This window comes from Pygocentrus nattereri, chromosome 20 (genome assembly GCF_015220715.1).
Source record: "Pygocentrus nattereri isolate fPygNat1 chromosome 20, fPygNat1.pri, whole genome shotgun sequence".
Lineage (NCBI taxonomy): Eukaryota > Metazoa > Chordata > Actinopteri > Characiformes > Serrasalmidae > Pygocentrus > Pygocentrus nattereri.
This window is the reverse complement of record NC_051230.1, coordinates 11,722,698-11,746,483: the sequence shown is the minus strand read 5'-3', so window position 1 is coordinate 11,746,483 and position 23,786 is coordinate 11,722,698. Positions and strand designations below refer to the sequence as shown.

General features: G+C 37.1%; 1 protein-coding gene across 5 annotated transcripts in view; it reads right to left on the bottom strand.

The window, feature by feature from the left end:
- Positions 1 to 17,950: 17,950 nt before the first annotated feature.
- Positions 17,951 to 23,786, bottom strand: part of LOC108423694 (regulator of G-protein signaling 3-like) — a 46,993-nt gene continuing 41,157 nt past the window's right edge. For all 5 annotated transcript variants that reach the window (XM_037531778.1, XM_037531779.1, XM_037531780.1 and 2 more), the window contains 5 exons: positions 23,652 to 23,719; positions 23,202 to 23,306; positions 22,353 to 22,414; positions 21,904 to 22,070; positions 17,951 to 19,751 (listed from right to left, as the gene is read on the bottom strand). In XM_037531778.1, the coding sequence (XP_037387675.1) occupies positions 19,557 to 19,751; positions 21,904 to 22,070; positions 22,353 to 22,414; positions 23,202 to 23,306; positions 23,652 to 23,719 (597 nt within the window). In that variant the 3' untranslated portion in view covers positions 17,951 to 19,556. The remainder of the gene's footprint in view (positions 19,752 to 21,903; positions 22,071 to 22,352; positions 22,415 to 23,201; positions 23,307 to 23,651; positions 23,720 to 23,786) is intronic.

The window sequence follows — 23,786 nt, the reverse complement described above, 5'->3', positions numbered from 1 at the left end:
GAGTCCTTCACAGTGTCCATGAACTCACACACTCACACAAACTGTGGCGTCCTCTTGTGCATCTGTTACTGATAATGTGGGAACAGCAGTAGACGTCGAAACGTAGTCATGGAAATGCAAGGCTGCACATTCAGCAGAAACAGAGGTTGTGCCAGTTCAACAAGCCATCTCGGCAAATAGGTTTTTATGGATTGCATTTGTAAAGAAATGCTTCTATTGTGTTCTGTGGCAATGGGAAGTTTAGATGAACTATGTAGATTCTTTTATCATGTCTTTGTATCTGGGGATGTAATCTTAAACTATATTACTATAAATCAGTATTTTTTATCATCGACCTCAGTTACTGCACTTGTCTTTGTAAAGTTGTATGTCAATAAATGGAGAAAAAATAGAAAAAGAGAAAAGTTTACCTTCAAAAGCTGCTATTGTCAGACAGGTAATCGTTATCGTTACATGAAATATTGTCACCGTATTGCATCATTATGTATTTAAACCTCTTTTTGATTTGTTTTCCCCTTTTGATATATATATATTTGAATACCACAATTTCAAGGTGAAAAAGAAAAAAAAAAGTCATAAATGCATATACTCTAACAAAATACACTCAGAATACAGCTTTCGTTCTCGGCTATCCAAAGCAAAGACCTGAACCCCAGTAGAAGGAGCATGACAATAAATAGAGTGAGAAGACAGTTGTAGGTACAGTAGTACAGTAGTGGGTTTCTTGTTTTGCATTCAAATGTAGATCTGTGCTCAGTTTTTTTTTTCAATGTACTATGTGATATTTAGTCTTTATAAATGTCTTTATCCTCAGTGTTAAACTGTATGCTATTGTATGTAATAATAAATACGAAAATACTGCTGCTTTATATCAAGTATCACTTGGAGAGAGTGCCTAGAACAAATGCCAGTACATGTGCAATGTCATAAAGCAGTACCGAAACTGGTTTCAACTGTATACACACACATAAAAGAGAGATGCCTCTGAGCATTTTTGGTATATGTATTCTTTTGTTTTCTGGAAAGGCTTAGAAAAAAAAAAAACAAACAAAAAAAACACCTCAGTATATCGGATTGTCCGCAAATGCTACCATAACCCTGTTTATTTTCTTAAGCCATGAAAAACTCCATTGAAACTCCATTGAAACAAGTGAAGTCTGAGACAGATGTTTGAAGATACATATTCTACTGTAAACTCGACAGGATCCTTTTGCTGTACCTCATGCCTGTAATGTTTGCTGCTTACTTATTCAGTATTTTAGTAATTTAAGTCTCTTAGCAATATCCAATGGTGTAAATAATAGAATTATTTATTAAGAATGTTGTTTTTTTATTTATATTTACACAGTGTTCATCTAAGTTATTTTTGTATGTCTCCGATGTAAACGTTACGTTGTGATTGAACGTTTGTTTGTTTTTTTTCCCCTCTCTCTTTCTGTCCGTTCATCTTATTCAGTTAGAAACTACAGGTCTAACCTCACTGCAAATAAATCTGAAGGAATGACCCTTTTTCTTGGCCACGCTTGCATCAGTAATAAACGATCCTCCTCTGTAAGGGCAGTGTTATAGAAATGTCAAACGGAGAAAAGCTGTACAAAGCTTCCCTTTGCTCTGTTGGATTCCTCCCCTGTTTTAAATTCCATACATGTGTATATTCAGTTTCTGGGGGAAATGATGAGGGAACATCTATTTCCTACGTTTGTATACACTTTGAAAAGGTCAGAGACTGAATGCTCTCACGTGCTTTAATGTAAATAGTAGAATACGTGAGAAAAGCACAGGAAGGCTTGTGGTGGATTAGCTGCTGATGTTTGACTGCTTATAGGCAGCTTCTTGTGCAGCACCCTGCTGGGAGGGATAAACATCTCTGCCCATTCAGTTTTAGCAAAGCGAGTAAAGATGAGAGACCCAAGTTGATCCATGAATATGCAGGCGTACCTCAGATATTCCGAAATTTTCAGTCTATGATTGTGTCTAGTTGACTTGTCAGTGCTCTGCCCACCAATGCTATCTTTCATTGCTTTTTTTGTTTGTTTTTTTTTCTCAAAGAATTTAGAGATTGAATTTCAACTACATTTCTTTTGTAGGCATGCAAAAGACCAGACATGCAGTTATGTGCGTTTCAGTGCCCCTAGTCAGCCTATTTTGTTGATTTTGTGAGTTTAATCAACATATTATTAAACATAAAATGTAGCCTATGCAAACATTATGGCACATTTTATGTTTTCTTTATTCAGTTAGTTTATTTTTTTTCTAATATGTTAAGCTCAGCAAATGAATAGAAAGTGTGCAATAAAATTTGCAGAAATGTAAATTTTGTTCCCTGCTTTCACTTAGGAAAACCAACAGAACATGTAATTTAACTGAACATCTTAACTGATATTTTGTTGTAATGTAATCAGTTATGTAATGAATCATTATTAACAGTGTGACAAATTCATCACTGTTGTGTCCAACTTGAATATTTTAATTCCCATAAAGTAGCGTAGCTCAGTAGAGTAGAACTTTAACCCAACTTCACTGTAGTTAAATGCATCTGTGGGCAGAGCATGGATAGGTCAGTTCAATACTTTGAGTAGTTTAAATGTTATATAAAACACTTTCTATAGCAATCTAAAAATATAGATAAAACTCATATTATGCTTATTTTTATTGCCCTTGAATTTATGCTTTGAGCTTATTTTTTATTTTATTATGGCAGTACTAAAACTAGAATAGTCCTGTGAGCATGTTTACATCAAGTCCAGTATCCTAGTGATTGTATGCCTGCATGTTCAGTCGAATGACCCCAAAATCTGAGAAATAAAAATGTCTTTAATTGATGTTTAGGACCCATTAAGTTCTTATGGAAAGACTGAAATCAAGCAAAGAACGTGACTGTGCCAAAAAAAATCTATATTTCAAGCTTTGTTCTTTTATTCTTTTCAAAGTCCCTACCACAGTTGAATAATCATTTAGTTTTTGATACAGCACTGACAACAAGACCAAACTTAACAGTCACAATTCTCCTCCAGTCTGATGTTTGTCCAGCGTGGCCCTACAGGTCATAGTGCAGAGGGTTAGAGTTGTACTTCTATGCTCCATAAGCACTGGTCTCTGCAAGCACTGGTTAAACTTAATAAACCCACTTTACTCTGACTACACACTCAATGCACTGGTTTGGGCACTTACCACCGTTCTGTTTGTTGGAATTCCGCTGATGTCTACCTATTGTCAGTTCTCCTTTGGGATCCTTGATGTTTCTGTTGTTTCACTGTTTTTTTTTTTCCTTGTTTTCTTTTTTTTCACACAACAGACAACTGGTGTACTGTATATTTTCATAAACTCCTCGAACATTATTAATAGTAAGGACATTGACATTATTTGTCCTGATATGTATTATTTAGACAATAAACACTGGTTAAGTAAACAGAATTTTAAATGTTGTGTTCATTTATTTACGCTGAATGTGTACACAACTTGAAAATGTAAATACACATGCACTTGCATTGGCTTACATATGTGTACAAACACTGAACATGAGAAACAAGTAGATTCTTAAAAGTGAAGGTGCCAGAGAAGATTCTTCGGAGTGATACCTCACACAAACACACATCACACATCAGACGATGCCTTTTCAAACTCTCTTAAACTCGCTTCTTGTGATTGTTTTCTATAGAGCAACATGCAATATGTACTGAAAAGTGCTCCTCTATCCTGCACAACGCATGTCTGGGTTTTAAACCACATGTTTAAGTTGAAAAACCATCAGCTTTTCCCACTGAAAAAGCACCATACATTATCACAGCTGACCAATCGATGTTGATGACAGCACATACTTTTTCTTTTATTTTTTTAAGCAGGAGACACAACAGTCTCCATTTGAACGTTCCTTAAAGAATACTGCAGTTGATCATTTTTAACTGTTTTTGAAAAATACAATTGTCCTGTTTTAACATCTATATTTTATTTGTATTTGTGTGGGTTTACATACCAAAAACACTTTTGTAATATATTATTACATGAACGTTTTCACCTCTCTTTATCCATGAGAATTAAACATGTTCAGTTTGTTACTCTGCCTTTCAGACAGATACATGTAAATGACCTGATTGGCTGCCCTGTATTATGCTTTATTCGAAAGGCAGTCTGGGCTGAAACACTCCTTATAACTTCCATGTGAATGCTATAAACAGAATAGGTTAATGTATGCAAATGTATTTTTTGTGACATTGCAGGAACAAACATTTCAAAATGAGCTGTTTTTGCTTTTGGTTTTTATATAGAACCTCGGAGGTACATTTGAAACTGACATTAACATTTACATTAAAAAAAGTGAAATTTGTCTTTCTGTTATGTAGAGCTGTTTTCCTAGAACTGTACTGCCCAAAAAATTTAGAACTATCATTTTAAGAGTGTACTGAGCGTGTGTCATGTTGCCAGCTTATCACTGAGACAAAACCCACTACATGAGTTCATTTTTGGTCACCATCAACCCACTGCCCTTTGATTCTATCTCTGCTCATCCTGCTGTAGATCTGTAGGACAATCTAGCTTTAATCAAACCGAAGAATGTGCTGCACTGCATGACACAACCATCTCCAGTCCAATCCCCTTCTCCGAATCTTCCCTTTGACCCTACTAATCCTCAGTCTCTGGCTCTGAAACTTTCATTGGATTCTGTAGTTGCCTGCCACTAGAGCGCTGGACAGAAGCAGATTGGGTTGAGCAGAGACTGAAGGCCAGTGCCGGAGAATTGAGGGAATGCTAATGCTGTAATTACAGCAAACCCAACACATATTCTTGATTGGGAGGAATCTCCAGCGCTAAAGCCACCAGCTGTTTGTACTTATCTGGGGGCAAAGAGAGGGATTTGGGCCAAGAATGACACCAAGTGAGCGTGATAAGCTCGCTTTGCACTGCCTGCCTTGTCTCTGCATCAACTCGGGAGAAAATGTGCTGAAGTGTGGAAATTTAGAGATGGAAAACAGCCAGGCTGAGTTTCTGAGGATTTTTTTTCCCATTTAAACTTTAAGCTAGTCACTGAAACCTGTTTAAAATATTAAATTATGCAATAATGTTATGTGTTTAATGTAGATTTTTGAAGCACATATAGATCAAAAAGTTTAGATCATTAAAACATATCACATGCTTGTATTGCTGTCTGAACAAAGCCTTGTATCTGGCTAAAGATAAATACATAAAATTGAATACGTACATAAAAAACTATGTCAGTACCGTATCTTGGAATGGGACCCTGACCAGAGGTTGTGGTCTCAGTTTATTTGGATAGTCCATTGTAATCCCTGTAGATTATTTAAAGATGTTCAAATTGTTAAAAAAATATCTGTTGAAACGGTTAGTTCTAAACAGTGGTGGGATTAGGGTTAGGATTTGGACCAGTGAAAGGGCTAGAACCAGGGTGAGGTTTGGGTTTAAGTTTTGGGCTGAGGTTAAGTATTAGATCCTAGAGTTAGAATTAGAGCCAGGTTTAGATTTAAAGAAAATTATGGTCAGTTTAGTAGATATTTAGTTGAATGTAACTTGAAAAGTAAGTTAAGTATCTACAACGCATCTAAAGCAGAATATCCCAATAAAGTGTTACCAAAGTCTTTACTTGACTGGTCATTAGGTTGTCCAGGACAAGGTTGGGGGATGTTCAACTTTCTTTAAGGAAAGTAGTTGTGTTCTATTGAAAAGTCCCATTTCAACTTTCTAGAAGCACTTTGCTTCAAACTCATGGCTTTTACTGTAAAAGGAACAGCACAATTTCCTGCCAAGTGGAGACGTTGTTTTCATGAACGAAAGGAATAGTTTTGTGTGCTTCTAGTGACATGCTGATTGTGACAACCATCAAAAATAGACTTGTGCTACATGCGGTGGGAATAAAAGACCACACTCACTGTAATTTTCACTTTATACTTAATGATTCATTTATTTTAAACTTGGGTAATTTCAATTGTTACAGAATTGCCAAAGACTGTGCCCCACTTTCCGCCACACTCTCAAAAAACTGAGTGACAATACATGGTAGAACATGGACTTTAGAGTTGTGGTTGGAGTGACACGACCTTAGCATGAAGGCAACCTCTACACAGTTGGAACTAGACTCTCCACTGGTTATTGTCAGTAAACACTTTTGGCCCAGCCACAAAGTGTTTGTGTCTGTTTGCAGTCAGAGGCCACTCCACTCTCCGAGCAGGCAGCGAAATTGGCTTAAGGGAGAAAAGCGTGGCTTTGTGGCTTTAAGAGCAACCAGTTTAGGCCCAGCAACACGAGGTCACCACGAGACCCAGCAGCTCTGGGAGGACTCCTGTGCCCGGAGCGGGTGTCCCTCTTCCAGTGAGGGATTTTCCCCCGTCTTCCGCAAGGAAAGGAAAAACTGAAGAACAAATCCATTTTGGAAATGCACTTGACCTCAGGCGATGGTGGTAAACCATTACACCAAGTAGTGGAGCTTGTTATTTTTCAGGCTATTCTGGGAGGATAAATATGGACAGGAACCGCTGCGAACCCAAAGGCCAGCACTCAGTGTGAAAATACATGCATAGCACTGTAAACAAGAGGAATAACAGCAGAGGAGGAGATTAAGGCCACTCCAAGCCTATCATGGCCCAATTAATCTGAGCTACCAAATTTTATTGTTCTGAATATAAAACCTGTCATTAAATTCAGTACCTGATTCTCCAACATAATTTAACTGTGATATTTCGGTCTTATGACACATTCACACTCCACTCACTAAAGCCTTCTTTTGTAGCAACTGTTGAAAGATCAAGCTTGTTGAAAGCTTTACGGAACACTGGAAAAGTGCCATCCAGCCTAATCATTGCCAATCATTGGAATGACTACATTTCATAACTGTACTATGTTTTTGTAGCTAATCAAAACTTATCCAAACTAATACCATAAACATTTATGTAATTTGTGGTCAAAATGAACACTACTTTGTTCACACTTTGTTTTTATCATAGCTTTTATATTCAAGAGACTTGCTTTCAGTTTTTCAAAGCAATCTGCAGAGATGTTTTTCCACACCTCCAAAGTTTCGTCTTTCAGTCAGAAAGTGGTTGTATTTTGTTTCTTAAGAACACATTCAGTGATGCTGAGGTCTGGACTCTGGAGTCATGTTTTTTTTTTTATTATATTATTACTGAAATTGAAATGGTCCAAAGTTACTTATAAAATTTACTTACAGTCTACATAGAATAAAATCTTGTTACATTAACTTCCACTGAAAATTAGAATTATTTTCTTCTTTTCTTGTAAAGTTACAGTTTTGTAGAAACATGGGTTTGGTCTGTGACCGTATATATATATATATATATATATATATATATATATATATATATATATATATATGTCTAACAGTGTAATTTTTACAGACAGACAGAATGAATCCATCCATCCATTTTCTAAGCTGCTTCTCCCTCAGGGTTCGTAAGGGATGCTGGAGCCTATCCCAGCAGTCATCGGGCAGAAGGCAGGTCGCCAGTCTGTCACAGGGCAGACAGACAGACAGACAGTCACACCTAGGGGCAATGTAGCATGTCCAATTGGCCTGACTGCATGTCTTTGGACTGTGGGGGGAAACCAGAGGAAACCCACGCAGACACAGGGAGAACATGCAAACTCCACACAGAGAGGACCCCGGCCACCCGGCCGGGGAATTGAACCCAGGCCCTCCTTGCTGCGAGGCGATAGCGTTACCCACCATGCCACAAATGAATATCATTTGAAAGTAATAATATATTTAATGTTTAAATATTTTGACAAAAACTGGTGGCATAATTTCTCATTAGGTACTGGATAGGATTTTTGACAAACATTCTATAAAACCTGTCTAGAAACAGTAACTATGAAAGAATTAATTTGTGGGCATTGAGAGGGCAGTTTAAACAGTTTAACAGTGTTATTTGCCTGCACCAAAAATGTCAAACAGGTACATAGTTTGCAATCAAAGTTGGCTGATCATGTTGATTTTTATAGCTTTTAATTTCTGTCTGGTACATCTCTAGCATAAGATTACTATGAACAATAATTTTGACATTTGTCCAGTATTTAGTAAACAGAAAACTTTAAAGTAAAAGACAATGGGTAGACTCTGAATAGCAGCTAGAGATTAGGTTGGAAAATGCAGTATTTAAAGGTTCTTTAGCGAACCAAATGTGGTTCTTCTATGGATCGCTCCAAAGAACCCTTTTGGCCTCTTTATAGAGAGTCTGTAGTAATACAGAGAAAGAAAGACATGAAGATAAAGAACTGATTTATCCACATATTTGAAATGTTGTTGCATGATATCTGCTAATAAACTAGTTACTATTTAAATTTGGTTAATGTTTTTTTTTTGCTGACATTCTCAGCCCCATCACAATAAACAGATGCATGACTAGATGGGAGCTGAGGATGTTGGAATGGAAGAGAACTGTGTGTGTAATGACCAGGAGCAGTAAGGCCTATCAAAATGAAAAGCATCCCAAAAGGAAAGGAATCCTATAGCAAGGCTTAGGCCCCATTTTCTCTCTCCAAGTGTAAAATGTGATGTTTTTGTGGTACAAAATGTGCCCAGGCTCTATATGTGAGATTTTTATGGGTCTGTGCTGACACCCACAAAATTCACTGCTGCTGAGAAAGAGCTGCAGTACGTAGCAGGTCGGCTATGAGGATTCCAGAGGATTGTGTTACCTTCCAAAATTCTTCTGGCTTGCAATCAAGACGCGGGGCCATTATCCCTGCATAGATGCCTAAATAGTTTGTTCTTCCCATATAATTTCAGCATTAAGCTTAAAGCAAAAACATGCACTTGCAGATCATATTTTTCCTACACTATGACCACCTCATCACTCTTCACTCGCTTCGCTCTGCTTTATAAACAGGCCAACACAGGGAAGTATTCAGATTTCATCTTTCATTGAGAATATGTGGCAAGATATGGTTATTATTACTGAAATGATTATGGTCGATGCCTTTGAGGAAGTAGAAGATGAAAACAGTACAGTAAATGAAAGTATACTGTCTGTGTTGAAGTGTTTGGTTTTCACTTTCAGTTTAGCTCTGTGGGCTGCAGCAGTTTTAAATGCTTTATATAGAGATCACTTAATTTATACATCATATAAAGATCATGTATTCTATGCTTTATATAAAGATCACTTATTCTATACTGTATACTTCATATGGAGTTCACTTACTCTATACATTATGCTTTATATAGAGGTCGCTTACTCTACTTTATATAGAGATCACTTACTCTATACTTCATATAGAGAGCACTTATTCTATACTGTATACTTTATATAAAGAACACTTACTCTACTTTATGCTTTATATAGAGATCACTTACTCTATATATAGAGGTCATTTATTCTATTCTTCATATAGAAAGCACTTGTTCTATACTGTATACTTTATATAAAGAACACTTACTCTATACTTTATATTTTATATAGGGATCGCTTACTCTATACATTATATAAAGATCACTCACTCTATACTTTATATTTTCTATAGAGATCACTTACTCTCTATATAGAGATCACTTATTCTATACATTATATATTATATAGAGATTATTCACTCTATAGTAAGATCACTTACCTTATATCTTATACTGAGATCACTTACTTTATACTCTATATTAACATCACTTTCTGTGTACCTTACATGGAGGTTGCTTAGTCTATGCTTTGTACTTTATATAGAGACCACTTACAGCAATTAACATTACCCCGCATTCATTATCATCACTATATATATGCCTTTAAAATCACAAATACAGAACTATGGCATTGTATCCTGAATTAAGGCCTTACTTTTATTTATTAATGAGACAAGCTTAAAAGTTTTTGGTCATTATATTTTATGACAGTGTTTTGTCTCGCAGTAAGATGCAATAAAAATTATCGCCCTAACTGCAAAGGGCTTTGACTGAAACAGAGGCATCTGGATTTAGGTCCTTTTACACAGCAAAATATTTTCTCTTCCAATAAAAAACAAAACAAATTTTATGCATACTCACTGCCGCAGTACCAGCCAACTGTGAAGTTGCTCAACCAACAACATTATGGCTAAATAACACACCAAAAAATGGAGATGTGAATTTGGAAGCAGAGAATAGAGATAGTCATGGACAAAGCATAGTTTCTTGAACTTCATTTTCTATAACCTGAACCACAATCCCAAGTGACAATGCAACAATCCAACAAAAAAAGGAAGATGCCTTAAGGTCATTTAAGAGGGTTTTCAAGTCCCGGTTTAATAGCTGAAGTCTCAGAAGCTGGTGCCAGTTGTTGTTCTGTGGAGAGGCAGTGATACATATTGCCTCATAAAGGTGATTGCAGGAGCTGTATGTTTTGGTGTCTTACAAGTCAGAGTAAATCAGCAAGCATCATAAATCATGGTGGAAATATTCCATAGTTTAGATTACAAATGCTAAGATTTATGATAGTTCCTCTCAAAGAGCCAGACCCTTAGGACCAGGACACAGTAGCACAAAATGTTTCTTTGCTCTGTTCTTCTACAAGAACCGACTTTGTTTATTGACAATAACATGATCTCAATCATTTTTATTATTGGAATTTGTTAATAGTACTTTAACATGATTTGGATCAAACAAGTACATATATTTGCACATGAACAAAATATTTTACATCAGCACAAGTTTCACCAAAACTAATAAACTGAAAGACAGTAATTGTAATCAAAAACTTTAATCCTGTTTTTCCCTCTTTTGAAAATGCCAGCCGCCATCATGAAATGAGCATTTATTGATGAAAGGACCAAAAAAAAAGTATTTGGAATAAAATCTCATTGCACTGATGTACATTAAGATTTAAGAGTTTTACTTTCATATGCACAGTAAAACATATATAGTATAGTATAGTTACACTTTACAATACATTTATTACTTATTCTTAATTCTTAAATAAAACACAGGGACATAATAAAGAGGCAGAATTAAACAAATGAACTTAGTAATTAAAACTACTTGTGAATTATTGTACAAAGAGCACAGAGCAATGGTCATTAAAATGTCAGAGGACAGTGGTCATAAGTGCAATGTGCATTATTGCAGATAATTAAAGTGCCCATAATGTACATAATGTACTGCGCTAGTAATATCAAGCCTCAGGGACTATGAAAAGTGGCAAAATGGCCAACAGTGGCACATTTATTTTATGATCAGCAGCCTCTTTCTGCAGCCCCCCTAGCGGATACTCCACACCTGGAATGGAAAACAGCTCAGATATTTTTATTTAATATAATCAAAAAAGATGTTTTACCAGAATTTTGTTACTGGATTACTTATGACACTGTTGGACCTCGTTACGAAATGTTGGGGCTTTATGGATAAAAAGAGGAGTGGAAATGACCATGTAAAAATTAATTATGGCTGTTTCTACAAAAAGCCATACAAATGTCATAAGTGCAAAAAAAAATGAAACGTAAGAAAAACATAGGATAAGAGGCCTCCCAAGATGAGAACAACTTTTTCAGTCCTCTATGCGTTGCCATTTTGGAGAAACAATGTTTTGCTACCACAGCAACGACATACTCTTTATGAAGAGCTGATATACACATTTGAACCAGGTAAGAGTGTCTATGTGCACACACGTTCTCTGTGTGCTCTCCTGAAATGCAAGGAAGAATAGCACTTGGCAGCTTCATTTCCCCAGGTTTGCACGGCTAGTCTGCTTGGCCACGGTCCACTTCTCTGAACACTCTGACAGTAGTGCTGCTTGCCAAAAAGCCTCTTGAGTAAGGTTCAACTTGTCCCCCTTATCTGCACCATGACATCACAAAAGACTGGAAAAATGGCTGTACGGAACAGCACTGCTACATCTTCCACTGTATAACTCAGCTGTGTTAGTGATCATAAAAGAAGCCATACTCTTCACCCATGTAGGGATCATGCAATTACTGTGCCGTGGGGTCAGGGTCAGTGCAGTGCATAGCTTTAAGAACTCACGCACTGTCAACATGAGACAAGCAATACACAGCTGTTTAGAATTAGCCAGGAATTTTGTTGGGAGGGTGGGGGAGGGGATGGGGGGGGTGCAAGGGTGTTGTGGAAGTCGGTAATCTTTTGTTTTGCTTGTCAGGGAAAACCCAATGGCCTGCATCAGGTGAACATTTTGGACACTCCAGTGGGCACCAGAGGTCAGCGCTGTGATGCTACAGCAGTAATAAAGTAGCTTTTGTTTAGTAGAGCTTTTGAAAAAAGCTGGAGTACTTTGTTTATCTAGCTAAATACAGCAAAAATAGATACATCTCCATGGCCAAAAGTCAAATGATTGCCAGATTGTAGAGCCGTGATGACGTGTCGAAATGCATGTCATTAAGGTTGTATCAACTCATGTAACGCCATTTTTTCATATTTTTTAGACCACTTAGAATGTTACATGATGAAAGGACCAATAGAAATGGTCCAGAATAATTTGGTTTATAACTTGTCACATTATCATTCATCAAGTGGACCTCAAGAAAGAGAATAAGTTACAAGGAACATATAAGATAGGCTGCCCTTTAACGTAGTATTAGCCTGAAGTGACCCCTCTCTGGGGTATTTTTTGCCACTTGCTCTCTGGTAAGTCCATGTCTGTGAATATGAACTGTTGGCTAGTACCAGAGCAAGAGGCGGGTTGCAAGATCCAATCCTAGCTCAGAAGCCGCAATACTACTAGCCAGTGCTAGCATACAAGCTGTGGTTTGGTAGTATATACATGGGGAAAAAAGACTCACACTGCTGTCTCAACAAACAACCTCTCTGTAGTGCACTCAGTTAAAGATGACCTTTCTCCAGCAGGCCAGCAGGCTCAGTTGGGCCGAGGGGTTGCTTTTTCAAAACCACTACCTTGAACCGCTGCTGTTAATCATTTTTTTTCAAACACACACTGCGGCGTAGATCATTAGCATCTGTTTTCCTTGGACGCGCTTGGAGCCCAAGGTGGGAGACACTGGCACACTGAGGTTAAGCTGACTGTAATTGTCCAGATTTTTCTAATCAGCCTGTGGCACTGTTTTTGAAGGAGGATTGAGCTAAAGCATACTTTGAGGTGAATGATGCAAAATGAAAACTTTTGGAGGATTTCATGCGTTGGCAGAAGGACTGCAGAGTGGGGTTATTTACAGTGGGAAAAGGAAAGACCTAATTTGAAACATCTGAGGCCACGAAAGAGAGGTGGGCACTGGAGGGAACAGCAGGATTGTGCCTTTGGCACAAAAAAGGAAGGGACCATATCATTATAACAGGGGGCTGGTGGATTTTTCAGATTTCCAAATGACCAAAAATTTATCTGATATGCTTTCAATTACATAAAGTGTCCCTGTTGTCTTTTTTGTAAAATTTCCTGCATGGAAAGGAATGGAATGAGAATTAAAATGGCAGAAAGAGCCTCAGTGACCCATTTTATAGCATTACAAGAACAGTTTTGTCTGTGTATAAACTCTTCATTGTGTCTGGGCTAGTAATATCAAGCCTCAGGGACTATGAAAATTGGCAAAATGGCCAACAGTGGCACATTTAGTTTATGATCAGTAGCCTCTTTCTGCAGCCCCCCAGCGGATACTCCACACCTGGAATGGAAAACAGCTCAGATATTTTTATTTAATATAATCAAAAAAGATGTTTTACCAGAATTTTGCTACTGGATTACTTATGAAACTGTTTGACCTCGTTACAAAATGTTGGGGCTTTATGTTGAGCTGCTATTGAGCAATGAGGCATTAAAGAGGAGGGTCGAGAATCCCCTGCTATGTTTGCACTTCTTCAACTGCAGCTTTCTTAACATAAAATATCATGGGCCACGGTTTCAAAAACAGTATCTAAAAACAGTAAAACACATAAATGTTGACTTGTTTGCTTGTTTGTTCACCTATCAAGACAATCCAGTTTGTTTTCAGTTTTCTGAAAAATACACATTTCCATCAAATTACATTACATCAGTGTTTTATGAAGAAAAAAATATAGTGCATCTTTGATTAAGGAATTAAGTCCTCCAAGGCGAGAGGACTTAAAAAGAGGTTAAGGTCCCTGATAACTAAATAAACAATAAAAAAAACAAATAAAAAATAGTTAATGACCCCTGCACTGGCCTTATTTCACTCAGCATTTCACAAGGAATGACATTGCTTTTTTCATAGAATTTGCAGTGTGAAAAGTGATGGAATGAGGGTTAAAATGGCAGTTAAAAGCTCTAGTGACCCTTTACATTACAGCATTACAAGCACTTCAGCCTCTGCATTGGTTTTATTTCATTCATGATGTCGCCTGGAAGCCACAGACTGAGTCGCAGGATCACCTCAGCATGGCCTATTGATTAGGCTCCTGCTAAAGCTCAGCAGTGACGCACCCATCTCTAAAGCGGCATTACAGTGGCTGTGCTTTTTGCATTACAGCCCATAACTTCCTGTAGTCTTTGGCAGGGATAGTCATGCCCGACTGCATCGGCCAGCTTGGGAAAACAGTGTTGCATTGCTGCGTTTTGGAACCAGTGGACTTTGTTTCATTCCTCTAACAGCCCATGTGTGAATGGAATAGCCACCACTAGGAATACTCAAACCTTCCAAGCTGTCTGGGAGGGAAGCTATAGATGTCAGTAAATTGGCCTTGACTGTGTTTGTGAGCACGGTAGTGGAAAGAGAAAGTGAGAGCACATGCGTTAGCTTGGGAAGTGTTGTACATCGTGTGCATATATGAGACCATGACAAGAGGGAGTGCGGGTGGGGGTGGAGGTGGGGGGGGGGGGGGGTTAGAGAGGAGGGTGAGTAAGAGTGAGATAGAAAAAGAGAGGTACTGTGCCTTTAAGAGATGGAGAAAGCTGGCTCCATGCCCATTCTCCAATCTGCTGATGATGAGGCGAGGAAAGAGCCAGGAGCCATTTTTAGCGATGAGGTCATCCTTTATGGCTGAAAAAGAAAAAAAAAAGAAAAAGATAAAAAGAAAAGCAGCCATAGAAAGTGAAGTGCCTGTCGATGTCTGATGCTACCAGCCAGGACCTCCTACCTGCCACTGAATATATATATATATATATATATATATATATATATATATATATATACATTTAACAAACTCTGTACAAAAGATTTCTGCATTAGGCAAATTGAGGACTTGATTGATGTAATTGGTGCAACAGGTTATGTGATTGGTGCATTGTGGTACATAGTGGTATATAGACTGATGTTGCATATTGAAGGAAGTGGGTGACGTCATATTCTTAATTCCACCAAAAATCCATTTGTACTAACAACTCTTAACAAATGCCTTGCAACTCTTTCCAAATGGCTTATATACTGCTTTTAGGACTTTGAAAATAGTTCATTAGACTCGCTTAGCGTTCCGTGATGTAAAAGTCCAGAGCTCAGTGAGTCCTTTGGAGATAAGCTTGCGTGTTTTACCTCATATACCCTTACTATTGAACTGAGAATCTCACACACACACACATATACACACACACACATAGCACTGCCCTCCCATCCCTCAAATGATTTTCCTAAATATAGACTGTCTGGCCAGCACAGCTGTGCTAAAGGAGAAAGCAATGATTATAGCACCATCTATAGGGACAAATATATTCTAAAAATGCATTAAAAGATAGCACAGCATGTTAAATTAGACTGTATGGAAAGAAATATGACATTAAAAATGTATAAAAGCAGCTGTGCCAACTTTATAGGATATGTACTTCCTTTTTTTAAAAGAATAATAGGAACTTTCTATGTTTACCAATACATTTGCCTATATCATGTTTGTCCACAGCCTGTTCTATAACATCTCACAATATAAATTAACAGAATTTAATGCTTGTTGGGTGAATATGTGCAGTGTTTGTCTTCTTCCCTCTCCTCTCTTGTAATTGAGACATCTGGGTGATATTACATCATCCCTCTTGCTAGACCCTCCCCAAAACGCTCCTATACATATGCACACACACACACACACACACACACACACACACACACACACACACACACACACACATACAGTAAGCAAAGATGTCTTTATATGCCTCATAATTTCTTTGACAGTCTAAACATACCAAAATGAATTTGTAGTGTCATGCTGTATGGGTGTATGTATAATGTCATGCATACATGTAAACCTCATGTTGACAGCCTAATATTATCAAGGAAGGGCATCAACATTAGCATAAGCAAAGATTGTAAGCTTTTATCCGGTATTAACCCCCCTCCAAAAAAAAACCCCAAAACAAGCATGATTTTCAGTCTTTTCCCCTTTTACCATCCAACTTCCTGTTTTCTCACCCATGTCTAATTTCCTTTAATTTGTTTTTGTAACATCTTACCTCTCAGGGTTACAGGAATGTATCCATTTCAAAGCTCTTTTCAAGAAACTACTCCTTTCAAGTGGCTTTTACAACTGCTCACCCATATAGACATCTGATATATGGAAATATATGGATTTCATGTATGTGACATATATTAGTATATATGGATTTCCAGCTTATATTAGTCACATATGAACACATCTGTGACATATATGCAAACTTATTTGAAATGGGCCAATTTCAAATATATGACATAAATGTCATATTGGCAAAATGTTTATTGGCATATTTAAACATAGACGTGTAACCCATGCATTTAAAAATAAATGATAGAAAACATTCAACAGAGTGGCATGTATTACTCATATATACTACTTTCATGTCATATAATAACAGTGATTTTATGTTTTATTTCAATTAGATTTTTTGCTTTTAAAAAATATTTGTTTGTATCAGACATATATGTATGATCCATATATTGTGCCTGTATGTCCAATAGCTGATGCTTACATATACATGCATGTATATTTTGAAATATATGCCAGACTCTTTATGATACATTTGTATATATGGTCATACATCAGATAAGACCTAATTATTGCCATGTTCTCAATTGTGCCTCAGTTATGTCATAGTTTGCTGAAAAGGGGCTTTCAGAAACGACTAGGATTAAAACCTAATGGTTTTGCTTTCTTATGAGAGTTGACTTCTTGGTTTCCAACAGACACCACTAGTTTCCTGTATAACACATTTAGATCCCATTAGGAAACCATCAACAACTTTTATAATTAGCCATTGGTCACCTGCTAAGCCATTAGGATCCTTTACACTGTGACATCAACCCATTAAAAAGCAAAAACACATTACAAAACCAACAGGAACCAACAGATTTGTATGCTACATGATTTGGTCAGGATGGAAATGAATCATTTTTGACTAATGCAGGAAGGCTTAGCTCGTTGCCATAGTCTTTACTGCCATCTAGTGTTACAAGAAGTGAAGTGCAATCTGAACCAAAAGTGTTTAACAAACCTTCGCCGACTTTGTCTCACTTTTTCCTCTCAGGTAAATCCTTGATCCCTTTTCCATTACATTATTAGCTCAAATTAAGTTTATTAGAAGAGCCCTCAGAAAGCTTAAGTGTTGGCTGGCAGCAGAACTTGCCCAGAAATCATTGTGACCTGATGGATTCACCTAATCAAACTCAAAAATGGTGAAGTTTTCAAGCTAAGGCAATAAATTACTTCAGTTACCAACAGTTACCAACATAGTCACAACATTTGATTTGCTATGCTCAGAATGAGTTTTAGGTAGCAAACAACTCATTAATTACTTTGTTAACTTGATAGAATGATAAAGCTTACAAAACTCGCAACAACAGAAAAGAAAGACAATACATTTGAAAGACAATACACCCCCCCAACCCAAAGACCCAGAAAGATAAGAAGGGGGGAGAGAATGAGTATGTGTGTGTGTGTGTGTGTGTGTGTGTGTGCGTGTGTGTGTGTGTGTGTGTGTTCTGCTTTACAAAGTTTGCATGGCAGCTAGCTCACTGAGGCTAACCTAACACAGTGGTGAGTAGAAGGTAAAGTCATGTTAAAAAGATATATTTTAACTGGGCCATGATGCCAACTGCTAATGAACTGATAACACTCTTTACAATGCAAAAACTTTCAGTGCAAGTTAACTGTCACTATGACTTTGATGTAGCTTTATTTGATCTGAATACGAAGCACTCACAGGCAGCAGTAAGTGGATTATGAGCCCATAAATAAATACAGTAATAATTGTAATTACAAGGAGGGTTAAAAAGAAAAGACAGCAATTTTACAAAACTCTGATCTCCCATAAGCCTAAAACATTGACCGAAGTACTGTCCCTCCAATGACATTTCACTGTTTATGGAGCATCTATGCTCAGTTACTCAGTAGGAATTAGAAAACATACAGTATATTGAGGTTTGATTTTCTGTTGAACACCTTCAGTGTGCTTAAATAATAACATAGACTCCCTACAAACAGAATACAGCCATATTTTCAACAACACAGTTGGCTAGTCTATATATCAGAGTTTCATATATTTGTATATACTAGCTGATCTTTTTTACTTTATCACTCCCCTATCTGTCTCATTATAATGAATCAGTCAGGACATAATAATGTAAATGACAAAGATGCCCACTCCTCTGTCCATTCACATTGGGAAGCGTTGAGGTGTTTTGCACTGAACTACTTGTATTGCACTTTTACTTTAAATATAGAGGCCTGTGATAGAAGATATGGAAATCCACTAAGCCAATAAGCACTGTTGAAAACCATATGAATTAGACAAACCATTTTCTATGAAAAGTTACCAACAATTAAGCTCAGCACTTGGGGTAGCTAAACTTTTAGTGTGAAACCTAAGAAAATGACTTCCATTGGTTATAATCCTTACAAATTTAGCACTGAGACTGAATATATGCCTTTTGCACTGAAATGCAAATGTATAAAGTCTAGCCATTTTTGTCAGCTTATTTACAATGTGAAAAAAAACAGTGCTTTGGAGTCCTGGTTATCCTGTGGTTCTCCTTCCAGCAGTGATGAAAAGTAATGCCTTATTTGCACACAAAACATCAGAACCATAAACTCTTCTTCTGGGCTTATATGTCTTTATGGAGGCAACTCTCCAAAATAACAGAGTTTTAAAAAGTGAGATACTGGTATTAAGAAGGCAGTGTCTTTAGCAGGGTGCATGTAAACTACATCCATAAATAAAGTCACCATTGATGACATCAGAACAATGTAAGAGGGCGGTTTTGCCGCTGTTTAAACTCTCGGATGTACCTTGGTCTCAGGGAAGGAAAGGACTGCAGCGACAAACTGATCAAGGCAATCGAAACAAAATCGAAACAAAACAGTACCAAGCCTTCTCTCTTTTTCCTCACCCAACATGCTTTTTCACCCTCTGTACACTGCTAGTAAGGCCACATGGGGAGATGGCCAACATTTACTTGTCGTCACCCAGCAGGGGGCAGCATGGAGTCAACACAACCCCATAGCTTGAGTTGTTCACAATAGACACTTATTACGTCTGTCAAAATAGACCCCCTATATCAGCAAAACAACCAAAAAGACTTATATACGCACACAGTGCTGTACATCAGTTGGACAGTCTGATAACATACACCGATCACTGTCTTAAATCATCCATATGATACATCAACCTATTTCATCTCCTTAGGGATGCACTATCAATGGAGACACACTCTGTTCTGATGTGCTAATGTTGAATCTGCAGTCAGAGCGGGCAGCTTTAAGACAGCTCTGTGGCTGAGCTGGGTCTTTTTTGATGGGTTAGGTCCAAGTAAAGGTCTGAGCGTAAGAAGCGAGGGTAGGGGTCTCTCTCCATGAGTCCATAGATCCTGCTCTGGGCCAGGTCAAAGCAGTCAGCGCTAATGTTCTCCATGTTCTCCTTGGTCTGCTCCCTGGAGTACGAGTCCAAATTAACCTGTGAGCACAGCAAAGGCATGCATTAACCTACAAGTTAATTAATTCATCTCAAATGTACAAACTCTATTTCAAGAAAAGTTGGGACATTTTGTAAAATGCAATAAATGTTTTTTTTTAAATCTGTGCTTTGCCGATTCTCTTGAAACTTTATTAAAGTGCACAGTTACAAAGAAAACATATCCAATGTTTTCAATGACCAACTTCATTGTATTTTTAAATATAAACAAATCTAGAATTTGATGCCTGCCACACACTCCATAAAAGTTAGGTCAGATCACAGTGTAATCATTTATCACTTTTGCTTTTAATTACACCTTTTAATCATTTGGGAACTGAAGATACTAATGGTTGCAGTTTTGCAAGTGGAATTTTTGCCCAGTCTTGAGGACACAAGACTTCAGCTGCTCAACAGTCCATGTCTGATTCTCCTCTTCTCTTTCCCATATATTTTCATAAGTAGACTGGTCTTGACTGCAGGCAGCCAGTAAAGCACACGCTATCTGTGTCTACAAAGCCATGCTGTGCAGAATGAGGTCTGGTATTGTCTTACTGAAACATGCACAATGTCCCTGGAAAAGATATAATCCTGATGGCAGCATATGTCTATAAAATCCCCATCTATGCCTCCACATCAACGGTACCTTCACATATTTGCTTGGCACCCATGCCGTGGGCACTAATGCGCCCCCATACCATGACTGATGTTGGCTTTTCCACCTTTCATAGACAAAAGTCTGGTTGGTCCCTATCTTCTTTGGCATGGAGAACCTGACATCTATTTTTACCAAAAACAAGTTGAAACATAGACTGGTTTCTAATGTAATGCTGTCTAAGTGCTCAAAGGTCACGCACATTTCTGGCCTTGCCCTACACAGACTGAGATTTCTCTGAATTCCCAGAATCTTTTCCCAATATTTGTACAGTAGATGGTGAAAGAAATTTCTTTGTCATCTTGCATTGAAAAAATTTTTCTTTTTATATGTTTGACAATGTTTTAATTGCATTTTATAAAATGCCCAGTTTTCTGGAAATGAGGTTTGTACTTTTAACTATTGTTTTTAGTAATGCAATATAGATTTCTCTATTTTAATAGATACCAGTCAGTCAGAGAGTCTCAGAAATCACAAATGTCCAGTTGAGATAGGATTTTGATACTCAGCGTATCCAGAAGAGTTTAAGAACAAATATATTTGGTTAACTGGTGGGACAAAAATGACAAAAAAAAGGACAGCCAAATTTAACTTGGCGTGTAAGTTGACCTTCTTAGGTGTTATCACCAGTGCACTGTCAGAGAAAAAGGGTTCTGAGCTGGTACATTTTTTGTCTATTTTGTATCTTTACATTGTTTATGGAACTAACAGCAGGTAGATTGATGTAGTTTGCCTATTTGGTGATAAAGCCACACTGCTTATGTCTTCCTATGTATATTCTTAAAAAGTGACCTTGGTAATGGACTCACATTTATGCACGTAATATATGCACACTTTATGTTTTGTAGAATAACATACATACTTGAGAAAACAGTTAAAATGTCATCAAAATGTCACATTTTATAGTCCTGTTAAAACATAAAACTGTGCAATTTACTAAATTTGTTGGCTTTATATATATATATATATATATATATATATATATATATATATATATATATATATATATATATTTGTTTTCTTCATCTATACATGTGATGAAATGTAACAAATATGTAAATAGGTATTTTTATTATTTAAACATGGCAGCTGGAGTCGAGTACCCATGCTCAGCCCTAATTTGAGTTCACTTGCTGCACTTTGAGTTAAGCATGTATTTTGGTGATGCAGTTTGCACAGTGCTAATTGGTGGATATAAGCTTCCATTACTTATTAGCTAAATTAGGCCTTTAGCTCCAGTTCTAGAGTAAATAAGCTTCCTTTCGACACCAAACGTATCTTTTGGGGTTAGAGCTGCATCAAATGCAAAAGAAAGATAAGCTTAACTGCACCAATTCATGTGATTTAAAGTTCAGAAACCTATAAACATTAGAATATGACTGGTCTTATTAGCTGTTCTAATTTAACCATATTTACCTCATGCAATTTTGGCATTTATGTTTACACAAACAAAAACTGATGCACAGTCCTGCTGTTAGTACTTTATTTTTTTTAACCAACCTCTTTACATGACTGAATGGAGATGTACTCTGCATATATCTTCTTCGCTCTGGAAGCCATCTTGGATAGAGACTTGATCCTCCTGTAGTCCTCACAAGCCAGCCAGAAATCCAGATTCTCTTCACTAAACTCCGTCTGCAGGAAGGACCGAAATGCTGCCAATCCATCTGACAAAGCAGAGAAATAGTTACTACACATACTGTTGTACCATAATGTGAAATCTAAATGTACCACAGCATTTGACTTCAAAGTAACAGTACATTAAATCAATGCTAGTTCTATTTAAATCTATTTCCATTTAAATTTAAATCTAGAGATGATCTTCGAAGTGATTTTGTGCTCAAAGTAAACTGAGTAAAACATCAGGAATGTAAAAGGCTTCCATTGTTTAACATCTATTCTAGATTACAAGACATAACAGTGCAAGAAACAAAATTTCCAAAACTTACATTTGTGGGAAAGTAACAGGTCGAACGATTCTCCCCATTTAAGAGCGTCCTCTGGAGTGGGTCTATGGAAATAGCAGACAGAATGGACAACAACTTCATGATTTATTGCCAATGATGCACTGATTTTTACTTTACAACCAAGCCAGAAGATCCTGCCAAACAACAATTATGAGCAAGAAAACTGCATGAAATGCATAAGAACATACTTTTAAATTGTAAGGGCCTTTTACTCTTACATTAATAAATCAAAACTAAAGCCTCGGTGTAGTAAACTGCATTCTGAATGCATCTACACACTTGCTCAGAAACTACCAGAGTGCATCCAACAATAAAGGCAGAATAGTGTTTTGTTTATATAGTGATAGAAAACACGACAGAATACAGAAAGCTCCAAAAATGCATATGCAGGCAGCCCAACATTTGTTTTACATTTTTCTTTATTACTTCTTTATTATTTGATTGTTTTTCAGTGAGGTCTTTACCGAAGGACTTTTAATGTGTTTTACTGAAGGACTTTCAGTGTGACCTTTAATATGTTCACCATAAACAATCATACTTAATTTTAATTACCTGTTTACAACCTCTTTCAGTCGCTTTATCCTATTTATTTAAACTGGCTATTTTTGCTATTGTGCTTTGAAGACTGATATATGTATATAATTAGTTAAAGTAGGCAAAACCAATGTCTAACGATGGCACATTACATAAGATGGGGCTAAACCTGTGTTTCAATTGAAGTATCTATGTATTCTAACTGTTGCTGATTAACAGTTAAAAGATATGTTATATAGTGTGATTCCAGTCTTGGAGTCAGTTCAGGTAACAGAGGAAATAAACACTTGTACTCACTTGTCTGATTTGAAGACTTTCTCAAGCTTGTTGGCTGGATTGCTTCCATGTCTGTCATTGTTCTTCTTCCGAAGGAAGGTCAGTCGATTTTTCATGTCTTTGGCCCTATGGGAAGACCAGAAGAAATTCAGCACAGCCTTCATTTCTAGAATGACTCACCACCTAACCAAGTGCCCAAGCCTGTGTCATCATTTGATGAGTCAAAATAAGGACTGATATAAGTGGGAAGAGATTATCAGCAGGAGTTTCGTGACAGAAGCTGCTTTTCCCTGTGGGAAACAGCTGGTAGAGAAGCCATCATTTACTGAACTGAGTGGTTATCTAGCATTGAGGAACAAGCATTTTGGAGAATATAAATAACCAATAGAGCCCATTCATCTCCTACAAATATACATTTATTTCAAAAGCACTAAATAAATGTATGAAAAACACAAAATTGTCATGACTTACAGATTTTTTGACTTCTTTTTCATGACACTCTTCCCCAACTGACATTTACAGTTTGGCTCACCGCAGACCTGAGAGCAAGACAGAAAATGCTTTGTCATTGTGTTACATCTAATAAAGAAACAGAATTTTTCCAAG